Source organism: Heloderma suspectum, chromosome 4, assembly GCF_057233095.1.
Source record: "Heloderma suspectum isolate Gila_16-S chromosome 4, 16-S_ref, whole genome shotgun sequence".
NCBI lineage: Eukaryota > Metazoa > Chordata > Lepidosauria > Squamata > Helodermatidae > Heloderma > Heloderma suspectum.
Window position 1 is genome coordinate 191782461 of NC_139461.1, and position 15152 is coordinate 191797612.

The following is a 15152-nucleotide window of genomic DNA, read 5'->3' on the forward strand; positions in this document are numbered from 1 at the left end:
CTCCAATGCATCCCACCCCCTTTCAGGTTCCTGTCCAACCCACTGACCCACCACAACCAGCAGTAGTTGGTCAGTGTTCTGTCGACACTGAACACATTTTCCTCACCTTAGGGGTCCCCCAAAGATTTTCTTGTACTTTTGTAAATCTTGGGTTTCCACAAGTTTGCTGATATCTCCCAGTTGTGCATGGATGGTACCATTTTGCTACATGAGGAGTCACACGCTGAGAATAATGTTAAGCATGTGCACCCCACATCCCAGTGGTGAGACATTCAGGAGTTCCAGCACTTACTCAGAGTTGAGTTTACTTAAAAGGAGGTCATTGGAGACTTATAGTGTTGTGGTTTGCACATAATGTTAACCCCTAGTTTATTTAACCCATAGTTAACCCATAGTTTCCCCTTCATGGATCACTGCCTTGTTGTGGAGAAGGGGCTTGCGTAACTCAGTGAAGCCATAAGCTATGCCGTGCAGGGCCACCCAAGACGGACAGGTCATGGCAGAGAGTTCTGACAAAATGTGGTCCACTGGAGAAGGAAATGGCAACCCACTCCGGTATTCTTGCCCAGAAAACCCCATGGAACGTATCACAAGGCTAAAAGAGATGACACCGGAAGATGAGCCCCTCAGGTCGGAAGGTGTCCAATATGCTACTGGGGAAGAGCAGAGGGTATTTCCAAGTAGCGCCAGAAAGAGTGAAGTGGCTGGGCCAAACCCGAAAGGACACTCAGCTGTGGATGTGTCTGGTGGTGAAAAGAAAATCCGATGCTGTAAAGAACAATATTGTTTAGGAACCTGGAATGTCAGATCAATGAATCAAGGTAAGCTGGAGGTGGTCAAACATGAGATGGCAAGATTGAACATCGACATCTTGGGAATCAGTGAACTCAAATGGACAGGCATGGGCGAATTTAATTCAGGTGACCATCATATCTACTATTGTGGGCAAGAATCCCTTAGAAGAAATGGAGTAGCACTCATAGTCAACAAAAGGGTGGGAAAAGCAGTACTGGGGTACAATCTTAAAAATGATAGAATGATCTCAGTACGAATCCAAGGCAAACCATTCAACATCACAGTAATTCAGGTCTATGCCCCAACCACTGAGGCCGAAGAAGCTGAGGTTGATCGGTTCTATGAAGACCTACAACACCTTCTAGAACTAACACCAAAAAAAGATGTCCTCTTCATCATAGGGGATTGGAATGCTAAAGTAGGAAGTCAAGAAATCACCGGGATAACAGGCAGGCATGGCCTTGGTGTACAAAATGAAGCAGGACAAAAGCTAATAGAGTTTTGCCAAGAGAACATGCTGATCATAGCAAACACTCTTTTCCAACAGCACAAGAGGCGACTCTACACATGGACGTCACCAGATGGTCAATATCGAAATCAGATTGATTATGTCCTTTGCAACCAAAGATGGAGAAGCTCCATACAGTCAGTAAAAACAAGACCTGGAGCTGACTGTGGCTCAGATCATGAGCTGCTTCTTGCAAAATTTCGGCTTAAATTGAAGAACATCAGGAAAACCACTAAACCATTCAGGTATGACCTAAATCATATCCCTGATGAATATACAGTGGAGGTGAGGAATAGATTTCAGGGATTAGACCTGATAGACAGAGTGCCTGAGGAACTATGGACGGAGGTCCGTAACATTGTTCAGGAGGCAGCAACTCAATCCATCCCAAAGAAAAAGAAATGCAAGAAAGCCAAGTGGCTGTCTGAGGAGGCTTTACAAGTAGCTGAGGAAAGAAGGGAAGCGAAAAGCAAGGGAGAAAGGGGAAGATATACCCAACTGAATGCAGAGTTCCAGAGAATAGCAAGGAGAGACAAGAAGGCCTTCTTAAATGAACGATGCAAAGAAATCGAGGAAAACAACAGAATGGGAAAGACTAGAGATCTCTTCAAGAAAATTGGAGATCTCAAGGGAACGTTTTGTGCAAAGACGGGCATGATAAAGGACAAAGAAGGCAGGGACCTAACAGAAGCAGATGAGATTAAGAAGAGGTGGCAAGAATACACAGAAGAACTATACAGGAAAGATCTGAATGTCCCTGATAGCCATGATAGTGCGCTCACTGAACTTGAGCCGGACATCCTCGAGAGTGAAGTCAAGTGGGCCTTAGGAAGCATTAGTAACAACAAAGCTAGCGGAGATGACAGTATTCCAGCTGAGCTATTTAAAATCCTAAAAGATGATGCTGTTAAAGTGCTGCATTCAATATGCCAACAAATCTGGAACACTCAACAGTGGCCATAAGACTGGAAAAGGTCAGTTTACATTCCAATTCCAAAGAAGGGCAACACCAAAGAGTGTTCAAACTACCGCACAATTGCGCTCATTTCACATGCCAGCAAGGTGATGCTCAAAATCCTACAAGCTAGGCTTCAGCAGTATGCGAACCGAGAACTACCGGAAGTACAAGCTGGGTTTCGAAGAGGCAGAGGAACTAGAGATCAAATCGCCAACATTCGCTGCATCATGGAGAAAGCAAGAGAATTCCAGAAAAACGTCTATTTCTGCTTCATTGACTACGCTAAAGCCGTTGATTGTGTGGATCACAACAAACTGTGTCAAATTCTGAAAGTGATGGGACTACCAGACCACCTTACCTGTCTCCTGAGAAACCTGTACGAGGGTCAAGAAGCAACAGTAAGAACCAGACATGGAACAACCGATTGGTTCAAAATTGGGAAAGGAGTACGACAAGGCTGCATATTGTCACCCTGCTTATTTAACTTATATGCAGAGTACATCATGAGAAATGCCGGGTTGGATGAATCAGAGGTCGGAATTAAGATTGCTGGGAGAATTATCAACAACCTCCGATATGCAGATGATACCACCCTAATGGCAGAAAGCGAAGAGGATCTCAAGAGCCTCTTGTTGAGGGTGAAAGAGGAGAGTGCAAAAGCTGGTTTGAAACTCAACATTAAAAAAACGAAGATCATGGCATCTGGCCCCATCACTTCCTGGCATATAGAATGGGAAGAAATGGAAGCAGTGACAGATTTTACTTTCTTGGGCTCCAAGATCACCGCAGACAGTGACTGTAGCCATGAAATTAAAAGACGCTTGCTCCTTGGGAGGAAAGCTATGGCAAAGCTAGACAGCATAGTAAGAAGCAGAGACATCACCTTGCCGACAAAGGTCCGTCTAATCAAAGCTATGGTTTTCCCAGTAGTAATGTATGGCTGTGAGAGCTGGACTATAAGGAAGGCTGAGCGCCGAAGAATTGATGCTTTCGAACTGTGGTGCTGGAGAAGACTCTTACGAGTGCCCTGGACTGCAAGGAGGTCAAATCAGTACATCCTAAAGGAAATCAACCCTGAGTGCTCATTGGAAGGACAGATAATGAAGCTGAAGCTCCAATATTTTGGCCACCTAATGCGAAGAGAAAACTCCCTGGAAAAGACCCTGATGCTGGGAAAGACTGAAGGCAAAAGGAGAAGGGGACGGCAGGGGATGAGATGGCTAGATAGCATCACGGATGCAATGAATATGAACTTGAGCACGCTCCGGGAGAGAGCGCAGGACAGGAAGGCCTGGCGTGCTATGGTCCATGGGGTCACGAAGAGTTGGACACGACTGAACGACTGAACAACAACAACAACCCATAGTTTGTTGCCCTTCCCAGGTCTTGTCCAGCAGATGATCAAACAAGCCATGATTTGTTTTCTCAATCCCCAGGTTGTTTCTTTCTTCCTTTGCCCACTCCTTCCCTATATCCCAAATGTCTTTGTGGTGCTGTAGTACTGGCATGTAAAGCAGCTGGGTTGATTTTTTGCCACTCTTGCCCCCCGCCTCTGTAGCCTGGTGAAACAACCCATGAAAAACCCATGATTTAAACAACCCAGAGTTCACAACCCAACAATAAACCATGGGTTCTCTTTCTGAGTTGTTTGTAGTTAACAAACCATGGTTTGTTAGTGCCATGTTCACACATCACAACAACCCAGAATTCAACAACCCATACCATGGGTTAGTGTTATATGTGAACCCAACCAGTATTTCTGTGGTATAATGTTTGTTTACACATATACTCACGCTAAGCTTAAGATGAGGGTGCACAGTCTTAACATTCTAACAGATTGCTGCTTCCCATCAGCTGTCTAGGAACCCATAGTCCCATAGGATTTCCTGCAGAGAGCAAAGTCAGCTCTTTACTTCCTTTCCAATTCCAGTCACACAGCACAGACTCTCCCTCTCTCTCACACACACACACAGAGAACATTTAGCTTGCTTCTACTGTTTTCACCCTAGGCTCAATTTGTACATTCCTTCGGGAGGGGAAAAGAAAAAGGTAAGTCCCCTTCCAGAATAGTCTTATCTCTGGCCATCTCTGAAGACCACCCCTCAGCTAATCATCACATAAGGAATCTGCCAAGCTAAACTTTCCCAATTAGTTTGACCCATTCTACAACCTCTTTTAACAACCAGACTCACAGACTTGGGTAGGGGATCCTTGAGAGATCATTCAGACTAACCCAAACCCATACCCATAAGCTTTATATCCTCAGAATGATTAGAGACAATAAAGGCACAATCCTATGAGGATAGACAGCTGCCTCCGAACTCAGAAGTGACCGCCTATCCAATGCGGGGCAGGAGAAGCATGGAGGTGATCATCTCCTCTGCGCTTCTCCTGCCCTGCATTCGCGGCTAGATAGCCGATTTTGGCTGTCTAGCCACAGGAAGGAGGAGTGGAGGAGGAGGCTGCCGGACAACACATAGGATGTGTCGTACCAGCATTTCTACCTTCCCTGCCCCAGCCTGCCCCTAGGAATGCTCCTTTTACACCACTCTGCGCTGCTCTTATGAGCACAGAGTGCAGGGCCATTCTGCACTGCCTATGAGGCAGCACGGGGAAGGTCAGAGCTTAGGGAACGGACCTCGGAGCGCAGGCTCCGAGATAGGTTCCCGGAAACTGACATATCCTATGGCCATCTAGCTGACTAGCGGCCATAGGATTGCTCCCTCCATGTATAAGAGAACTAAGGAAAAATGCTAGGCCAAAAAGTTAGAGAAAAACTGGAAGCTGGACTAAAAAAAACTAGAACTGGGCTAAAGAAAGATACTAAACACACAGAAACAAAGGTTTTATTTTCCCAGGAAAGCTTTATAAGCAGAAGGCTCAAGGCTGATCAGTTAAAAGGGGCCCTCAAAGGAGGACTACTGGAAGAGTTCCTCAAAATGGGTGCCTCAGAAATGAACATGCCCTAGGACTCCTAACCAAAGAGTGGGGAAATTGGAAATTTTAGTGAAGTTCAAATATTTGCAAAAATGATTTAGACTCTACGCTGAGTTAAACTGAGACATTTGGGAAATGGTTCTGCAATCCTAGGGCAGGACTAGCAGAGACTTACTGTCAAGATTTAGCCTGTTATGGTGAACTGACTAGTATGGTGTATGTCCACAAAAATATGAAATATAAAAAGAATTACAAACATCTGTGGAACTGAATCAGTATTGTGCGCTTGGCACAATAAGGGAAAATGTATTCTATGCATCCTGTTTTGTTCCAGGAAATGTTCCAGTTAGAAAAGGGTTTGATGATGATGAAGAAGAAGCAGCAGCAGAAGAAGAAGAAGCAGAAGAAGAAGCAGAAGAAGAAGAAGATGGTAAAGTCTTCAGTCCTTACTACTGGCAGAGAAACCTTTTTTAAAAAAAGTTAAAACCCAGCATTTTTACCTATTAACCTTCAACAGTGCTGGGTGGCTTTTGATTTCAAAATAATGTCACTCACATAGCGAAGGCATCATTTTTAAAAAAGGGAAAAAAAAACACTGCATCAGTATAATTCCATTGTATACACTGTATAATTTGTACCTGTGCTTACTTGAGGTAACTCATTCCAAAACAAGCTGCGTGTCTCTTTGTCACACAGACATTTCCTTTTCCCCCCAGAAATATTCAAGGACAGAAAGAACAAACAGTCGGCATGGTTTCCCCATCTGTCTATTTCCTAATCAAAGATCTTTGAAGGTCCTTTTTTATTTGATTTTTCACTTTGAAAGAGTATGTAGGTCTGCGTGTGTGAGAAAGATCCCACTGGGTTTGCCTGCGGGGGGGGGGGACCCTTGTAAAATGCAGGTATGCCTTTCACAGCTGTACAACAAGGGAAAAAATGAGGAAAATTTGCTTTAGCTTGAGTTTTGTATTTGTATTTTATCCTTTGCAAATTGCTTTTGGGGCCTTTTTGTTTGAAAGGCCGAGGAATACATTTATAACAAAATATCACTTTGGCATGTGAGGTTTTGTCAGTATGAAGTTAGAATCATAGAGTTGGAGGGGGCTTTGTGGACCATCTAAGTCCAACCCCCTGCTCAGTGCAGGAAAGCCAGAGCTAGAACACCCCAAAAAGGTGGCTTTCCAGCCTCTTCTTGAAGACCTCCAGCAAGGGAGAGCTAGGTAACTGGTTCCATTGTCAAACGTAAGAAGTTGCTCCTAATGTTCAATTGAAATTTACCCTCCTGTAACCTAAGCCTCTCAAATCTTGTCTCGTCCTGTGGGGCAGTTCTTGCTCTCTTGTTTGTGACAGCTCTTCAGGTATTTGAAGGGCAGTGCTGGAGTGGCAAATTTTGAAGTGCAGGTGCTCATCATGACAGCCCCCATAGCCACACCCCCAAGGAGAGGCCAAAAATATAGACAACTGGGCAGATCCATATCAACAAACAAGTTCTAGCTATTTTTAACTCTACCAGGAGAAGGTATTTTATAAAGCAACTGGGTCTTAATTGCCCATTCAAGACCAAGGCCACCCCACAAAATATGGTGCATTGCAACCAGAAAAAATATATTGTTACTGGGAAAATTCATTTCCCCCCAGCTATTGTAAGAATTGCAGCTAAGCTCAGAGGGAAAAGGGAATTCTGAGAAGGGGTGACAGATGAAGTTAGCATCCCTGCTAATAAAGAAGTGCAGATGCTGTGTCCTGTGAGCCCTGACTCCACTACACCACCACTGAAGGATGCTATGATGTCCTCCCCAGTGTTTCTTTCCCCAGACAGACCCACTTCCTTCAATCTTTCCTCACAGGACTAGTTTCCATAACTCCGACCATCTTTGTTGTCCTCCTCCAAACCCATTCCAATTCATCTACACGTTGAACTACTCACATGACCATAATGTGAATCTCCACCACAAAGAAACAATCATATCATGGTAGGAAAACCACTGCTTGAATTACAGGTCTGTTTAAAATTTCAAGGGAGTGGGGCTTAAAGAAAGTGTGCACATCAAGATTTTCAGTTTTAGGAGGGTTTAGGTCAGATCTTGGATACAATCAAGTTTATATTGCAGAAAAAAAGTAGTATGTATTAAGATAATATGTTGTTTACTTTTAAAATTTCTCCTAATATCTACAGCCAGTTTTAGGCAAAAGGATTTGTACCTATGGCATGTAGAGCTAATACATAGGATCATTTAATTGTTCCCAGAAATAATTGCTCTGAGTTCAGAATCTCTCTGGAAATATAGTGCTTCTGGGGTGGGATGGGATGGGAGAATCACATCAGCTGACACACAAGTTATATACTCCTGCTGTCATTTTTACTAGAAACAGTTCCCTACTTTTTGGTTCCTGCCCTTGGTATATCACTGTCCCACTTTTGCCTCTGGGGAATGCCTTGTCAAAAAGTTGTTAAGAGGAGTTGGTAGAGTCATTATCCTTCAAGGTCCAGCTCCCTCTGCAAGGTCTCTAGAAGTTGAGTCTCAGGGGTAGGGGATGATACATCCTACATAACAAGAGTGTTATCCTCTATAACATCCTATATATAACCTGCAGCCCTCCATGTGTAGTTAGACTACAACTCCCATCTTCTGCCCATTGGCCACATTGGCTGGGGCTGATGGTAGTTGATGTCCAACTACATTAGGAGGGCCACAAGTTCCCCATCCCTGATTTATACCAACAGCAAGCACAATTTGAGTGTTGCTTACCCGTCTTTTAACGAAAATGGCACCTTACACACTCACATACACACACACACACACACACACACACGAGGTAGTGCACTAGCAGCAGGCTCAGGTGACCTGAGTGCAAAAATCTTTAGGGAAATACTGTAAGTGAGAGGGACCCCTAAAAGCCCAGTGAGAACTGAGCATGCTCTGTGGGCACAAAACACTAAGTCTCAGTTCGGGGCAGTTAAGCAACGGGTTGGGGGAAAGGGAATGGAATGGTATATCCTGGAAAGGGGTCTGGCTGGCTGGCTGGAACCCTGAACAGAACATTTTGCTGCAGGTCCTACTTGTCTCTTCCCTAGCGTGCATGCATGTAAATGGCATACGGATGAACACTAAAGGACTTTGTAGGGCACCAGCCATTCCCTAGTCTCATTTTGTAATTGTTTCTAGGACAACTATGTTTTTCTAGCATATCTTTAACCAAATGGACAAACACTGCCTTGGCTTTTCGAAGAGTGCATTTCAGGATATTGAAGAGCAAATCCATGCAGGCACCAGATGGAACGGAACCTTCACAACCTGTAATATGCTGGGGTGGGGGGAAGCAAGCCTATCTGGTACAAGAACAGACATGCTACAAGAATGTCATGATTTTCATCCATCAAGTGCTGGAGGGTATGACGTGGTTTTGGGCTTATAGTCTTCAAAGCAGGAGATGTCAGGGACTTAGTGAGAAATGCAGGTGACAGGAGAGAATCAAAAGAGAATTGTGTGGGGCAACCATCAGTGCTGGCCCAAGACATTTTGCTGCCTGAAGCAGAACCCAAATCACACACACACACACACACACACACACACACTGATAGGGCCAACACTACAAAAGGCCTTGCTGCACACAAAGATGCCAATTCCTGCCTTCATCTGTTCCTAAATTGGCCACTTACGTATCACCCAAAAGGAGGAAATGCATCACCAGAAAGGATAACACCAATTTGTAGGGATGTCAGAGAATTCCGCAATGGATCTCGGTGAGGCCGAATGCCAGTGCATTCGGCCCCCCAAAATCCATCGCGGAATGGCCTGCCACCCCCCTGCCCCCCGCGGATCCCCCCCGGGATGAGACTTACCTGGGGCAGATGTTCCAGACAGCGGCAGCTGCGGCGGCAGCTGGTCTTCCGACCGGCTGCCGCCGCCGCCATTTGCAGTCTGGTCTTTTTCTCCCCCCCCCCCCATAGACACGATAGGCTATGTAAAGACTTACGTAGCCTATCATGTCTGAGTTTAAAAAAAAACAACCCTGCGTATGCAAATGGCAGCGGCTATGGCCACCGCCATTTGCGTTCCTTATTTTTCACTGTCTTAGTCTACGTCAATATTTACGTAGACTACGACAAAGAAAGGAAAGGAGAACGCAAATAGCGCCCACTATGCTATTTGTGTTCCCCTTTCTTTTCTTCGTCTTAGTCTATGTAAATATTGACGTAGACTAAGACGGCGAAAAATAAGGAACGCAAATTGCGTATGCTTTTTTTTTTTTTTTTTACCCAGAGCCCTCCGCGGCCAGAAATCCAGCTGCGGACGGCCCTGGCCTGGGCCTGGCCAGGTGCTCCGTGGAGCTGCCGCGGAGCACAGCCGGCCGTCGAGGATTCTGGGGAGGAGGACCGGATTGCCTCCCCCCCCGTCGAAGATTCCGGGGGGTGGGACGGAACGCCTCCCCCCCCACCATGAACAGAATCCGCAAAAAGGTAAGTGACTTTCGTACATCCCTACCAATTTGCCTATGCAAATTTATATGTATGGGTGAACATTTGGAAATAATAACTATTATTTAAATAGAAATATAAGACATCTCACCATAGTGGAGAAGACTGATGGGGGGGGGGGGAATCTGCATGACAATGGAATGAAAAGCTCATTGGAGTATTATCCGGATTTTCATGGAATCAGTTTTGGTCTTTCAGAGGCAATACACGAAGCAAGAAAAGCCAAGTGTACCATACCTTAAAAATCCACTTTTCACGGGTCACATAGCACTTGAAAACAACATATTTCCAAATTGGGTGGAGGGAGTAGAACTGAGTGTTATCAACTGGCAGGTGCTGCTCAACCAGTAAGAGAGGGTTGTTTCCTGCCCTGTCCAGGCTCCGCAGCTACCATGTTATTATCCCCAACAGCATCTGAAGGCTCCCCATGAGAGCACCCCACCAGTGCAATTTCACCCCATTTCAGCCAACAGTCCAGGAAGTTAGAGTTCCTACCCCCTTTCTCCTTTTCCAGGGAGTAAATATGGTGATCTAGCTGCTTCACCCATTCTCAGTCTGAAGCCTCTGTTGCCTGCTTTCCCCCCACTGAGAATCCCTAGTGTCTTTTTCTCATTGAAAAAAATCAGAGCCATGCTGTTTCAAGTACTAGCTATCTAGCGAGAGGAGGCAGCCAGAGGAGCAAGAGCCTGCAGCACCAATATTTTGCTGTATCGATATTGGTGTATCTTGACAAGGGTCAAGATACACCAATATTTTGCTGTATCTTCTTGACTCTTGTCAAGCTGCTGCCCCCGTGTAGCTGGCCTGGAATGAGAAGGGGATACTGGAATGATCTATGGACACATAGACTTATACGCAAGATTCATGGCTCTATTTTGAGTATAAGTCTATGGGCACATCCTGCTGATTGCCATTTTTTAAAGAAAAATGGTGATCAGTGCAGAGGTGAACAGGTCCAGGTAAGCCTCCCTAAAGCCGAGTGGCTCCACGGAATCCTTGTAGAGCCGCCCGGCTTGAGGGAGGAGTATACACTACCTAAAAACCCACTCTCACAGGTCAGACTGCAATCTCTGCATTTGAAACTGCCTTACTTCGGTGTTGGGTGGGTGGAATCCCGCCAATAAAACTGAATGTATTCAACCACATAGATGCTGCTCAGCAAAAGGGAGAGGGTTGTTCCTACTGCTGTCCATGGTCCCCTGCTCAGGAAAGTTTAATGGAAGAGATGAATTATGCCTCTCCCCTTGCATCCACAGTTTCTCTTCATAAGTGTGCTCCACTTCTAGGATGGTTACATTGATATGAAGCTGTGCACTGCATAGTACAAAGTAAAAAATAAACAGCAGAGAAGTGCTCTATACCAAAAGCACACCACTATGAAGCAGTGAGAGAGTGAAACAGTGCTATTGTGAAATAGTACTACTGTAAAGTAGCACACGGTAAAAATAAACAGCAGAGAAAGGAGCAACAGGAGAAAGTGCCACGTGCCCTACATCCAAAGCACACCACTGCAGAGTAATGAGAAAGTGAAACAACGCTTTTCTGAAGCAGTTCAATTGTGGAATAGTGCTACTGTGATATAGTGCAAACTAAAACTAAACAGGAGAAGGAAAGGAGAGTGCCAGTGGTGAAAGAGTGAACTGGTACTATTGCGAAATAGCACTACTGCAATATAGTGCAAACTAAAAATAAACAGAGAAGGAAAGGGTAGGGATGTATGAAAGTCACTTACTTTTTCGACGGGGTGATTCACGGTGGGGGGAGGCACTCTGCACCTCCCCCTGAAATTCTGATCTGGCTGGCTCCGCTCCATGGAGATTCCATGGAGCCACCGGCTGGGGCCGCCCACAGACAGACATCCAGCCACTGGGCAGCCTTCCAGGGGGGAAAAAACGTGGACGCAAATGGCGGCGGCTACGGCAGCTGCCATTTGCGTTCCCTTTTTTCCACTGTTTTAGACTACGTAAATATTTACGCAAGCTATTACGGCGAAAAAAAGGGGAATGCAAATAGCGTAGTGGGTGCTATTTGCGTTCCTTTTTTTCCCGCCGTTTTAGCCTACGTAAATACTTACGTAGGCTAAAACAGAAAAAAAAAGGGAACGCAAATGGCGGCCGCCGTAGCCACCACCATTTGCGTACGCTGTTTTGTTGTTGTTGTTGATAGGCTACATAGCCATTTGCGTGGCTGCCTTTGCCGTGATAGGCTACGTAAATACTTACGTAGCCTATCATGGCAGCCTGGCCAGACGCAAATGACAGCCGCTATGGCAGCCGCCATTTGAGTCCGCAGCAGCCGGCCAAGAGGCCAGCTGCTGCCGCTGCCACCAGAGCCGCCGCCACCAGAATATCCGCCCCAGGTAAGCTTCAACCTGGGGGGGGATTCCGCGGGGGGGCGGGGGGTGAAAGGCCATTCCACCATGGGTTTCAGGGGGCCAAATGTCTGTGCATTCGGCCTCACTGAAATCCGTGGCAGAATTCTCCACCATCCCTAGGAAAGGGGAGTGCCAGTGGTGATAGAGTGAAACAGCTCTATTCAAAATAGTGCTACTGCGAATTAGTGCTAACTGGTGGGAAAAGAACCCTAAGCCTGTGTCCAAAAAGTGTGCTATGGCCAATGGTGGAAAAAAAGGAATGTGGGGGGGGGAGGATGGCCCCACCCCTTGACCAGATCACAGCCAGGTCACAGACACATCCTTAGGCATGCCCAGGATGTAGGATTTAATTTGGGGGAATGGGGTGCACTGCAGTGGAACCACTCAGGAGCCACATTTAAGGAAAATAAAGATGCAGAAAAGTGACTTTCTGAAGATGCGCCATTTTCAGGGGAAGCTGTGGGGTTGCTGCAGAGTGGCGACAATGCCGTGTGTCATGAACAACCCTGATGTGCTCTCACTCCACACTAAATCACCCATGTAGATTGGGTCATAGAGTTTCTTGCATTTATCATGTTGGGTATTACCACATCTGGTTGTACTTTCAAGACACGAATGGTCCCACGCCAGCTCGAGACTTGTACTTATACTTGCCACAGCAAGTTTAGTTTGGTGTACATGTACCTACATTTTTAGTATATAGAAGTATTCTTATCCTCAATTTTATCTGCTTTTTGCAACAATTGTGGGTCCATTGGGGGCACATCATATGGAGACAGAGACTCCACAGTCACAGAGGGCACAGCTACAGCTGGAATGGAAACCAATCTGAGATTGGCACGATCAACAGAGCAACAATTCTATGCATTACAGCTCTCTTTCAGATCAGTGGCCAAATGGAGACTAAATGGAGACATTTAGATAAATGGGAGGCAAAAGAAAAAAAATGCTGGTGGCAAAGACTGTTTCATCAATAAAACAAATGGCACATACATTTGAGCGTTGCAACCATTTATTCTTTTGAAGGATTCTAAATTCTTCCAAGTCACTCAGAAATGATTCAGGAAAGCCAGACCAAGGGGAGACTTTTCTCTAGCTTGAATTATAATTTAGAACCCTCATGGATCGCAACATACGGGTCTTCAGCATAGTTGCTAATCTGAAAATGAGCAGTGCCGTCAGCATGGACTTCGATTTTAATTCCACTGCAGATGTTATCCTCTTTCTTCCCAGAAATGACATCACAGTAAGTGCCTGCAGGAAGGCCAGTTTGCAAAGTTTCAGACATGTTCCTATTAAAAAGAAGTGTAAAAGCAATGCAAATTTAAATAGAGATCTTTTATGATAAAGTTTTAGCTGCTACACTAATTTGGCTTATCTAGGGCAGAGGTGCAGAACCTCAGGCCTGGGGGCTGATTATGGTCAACCTGGGGGCCAAATATGGTCCTCTGGAGTTCCCAAGATGGCCCTACCCCCTTTCCCTTGACCAGCCCCAACCAGTGGTGGTTTCCCGGCTTTTCTGCAGTTTTTTTCCCCCCACTCTAAAAGGCAAACATGCCTCTCCCAAGGCTCAGTTACTGACAGTAAGGGCATTAAGTGAAAATATGCTAGCATGTTTTGATATTTTAGCCCCTCCCCTTTTGCCTTCGGACCCACCCACCAATGCAATGCGGTCCCTGAGAGCTTCTCCAGAATGGAATTTTGCCCTCAGGCTGAAAGAGGTTCAACACCCCAGATCTAGGACTATCATTCAGCTATGCACTGCTCAATACCAACTACCTTTTGAAATTCTCCACTTTACTTGTGGCCCACAATTTGGGAGACAATTTCACTGAATTTCTCCGAGGGGAGGAGAAATTCTCAACAGTTTCTCCCAGGTAGGTCTCCCCATTGGCAGTGGTTGTAGCACAGCTCTTCCTTTTTCCCATGGGTTTTGGGGGGTCTCATGCTACAACAGCATCAGCTGTCTTGCAGGCTGGGCCCCAGTTTGCATCCACCGCAATGCAGGTGGGGGCAGTGTGGTGTCCAGCTCCAAGGATGAGGTGGAGTTAGTGCTCTGCCAAAATCAGTCCTCCAATTTCCTGAACGTTTTCTCCCCTCACCCCATTCAAGAGGCTTCCATTGTTCTGCCTCATTTAGGGTGTTTTATAATTTGTTTTTGTGGTGTTTTTGAGTTTACCTAATCACAGGTAGCCTCTCAGGCTGCCTCCACATCCTGATCTGAAAAAGCCCTGTGGGAGGAATTACCTCATGGTGCCTTAAACTGGGCTTTAATTGAAGCGTAGGAAGCTGAGGCTGCCAGAGAGATGATTGTACAAACCTCCTAAGTAAGGTAAGCCCAAGAAACCCAAACCCAACCCATGAGAATTCCTCTGAAATTTCTTCACCATTGAATTTCTTTTCACTGAAGCAATTCCTCTTCTATAAAGTTGAATGAGAATGGTCGAAAAAATGTAGGAGAAATTTTCAGCACAGCACTAATACCAACATGAGATTTCAGTTTCTGAAAGAATGTGAGCCTGTCGCAACCATCCTAGCCTTCTTAATCACAGAACTAATTATGCGAAAATAGTCACTGCTGCCTGTCTATGGAAGGTTCTGTGATGCTGTGCAGCATTGGTTAAACTGTTATGCTTGATACGATATAGCTTCAGGTTCCAGCTAGATCGATGTATCTGAAAAATCTCTGCCAACTTACCTGTCATCATTATTAAAGACAATGAATCCTTTGTTGCCACGTCCAAATGCCACTTGATTGCTGTTATTATCCCACCAATTGGTAAATGGCTCTCCAGCCACAACATTGCGGAAAATAACCATGTTCCTTTGAGGAGAAATTGGGTCGAAAGGTAATTAAAAAACTGTAGTATAAAGTCTAAGACTGACTAAAATTAGAGCTGTGCAGAAATAGCCTCTCCAAATTCTCCAGCCTATTTGTGGGCAGAGAAATGGGGGGGTGGGATTTCACCAAATTCCTCCTAAGGGAAGAGAAATTTTCCCACAGTTTCTCACAGATAGGGCTCAATAATAACAGGAGTTGTAGCACAGGTCCTTTCTTTTTTCCTAAGGGTTTTTGGTTTATTGCACTTCTTCTGTAGGT

The 15152-nt window shown here is 45.4% G+C and overlaps 1 protein-coding gene across 1 annotated transcript in view; it reads right to left on the reverse strand.

Annotated features, from left to right (window-relative positions):
* Positions 1-13043: 13043 nt before the first annotated feature.
* LOC146347877 (pancreatic alpha-amylase-like) overlaps positions 13044-15152 on the reverse strand; it is a 31667-nt gene continuing 29558 nt past the window's right edge. The window contains exons 9-10 of the mRNA XM_084851662.1: positions 14751-14876; positions 13044-13344 (exon numbers count right to left, since the gene is read on the reverse strand). Coding sequence (XP_084707788.1) covers positions 13155-13344; positions 14751-14876 — 316 coding nt within the window. The 3' untranslated portion in view covers positions 13044-13154. The remainder of the gene's footprint in view (positions 13345-14750; positions 14877-15152) is intronic.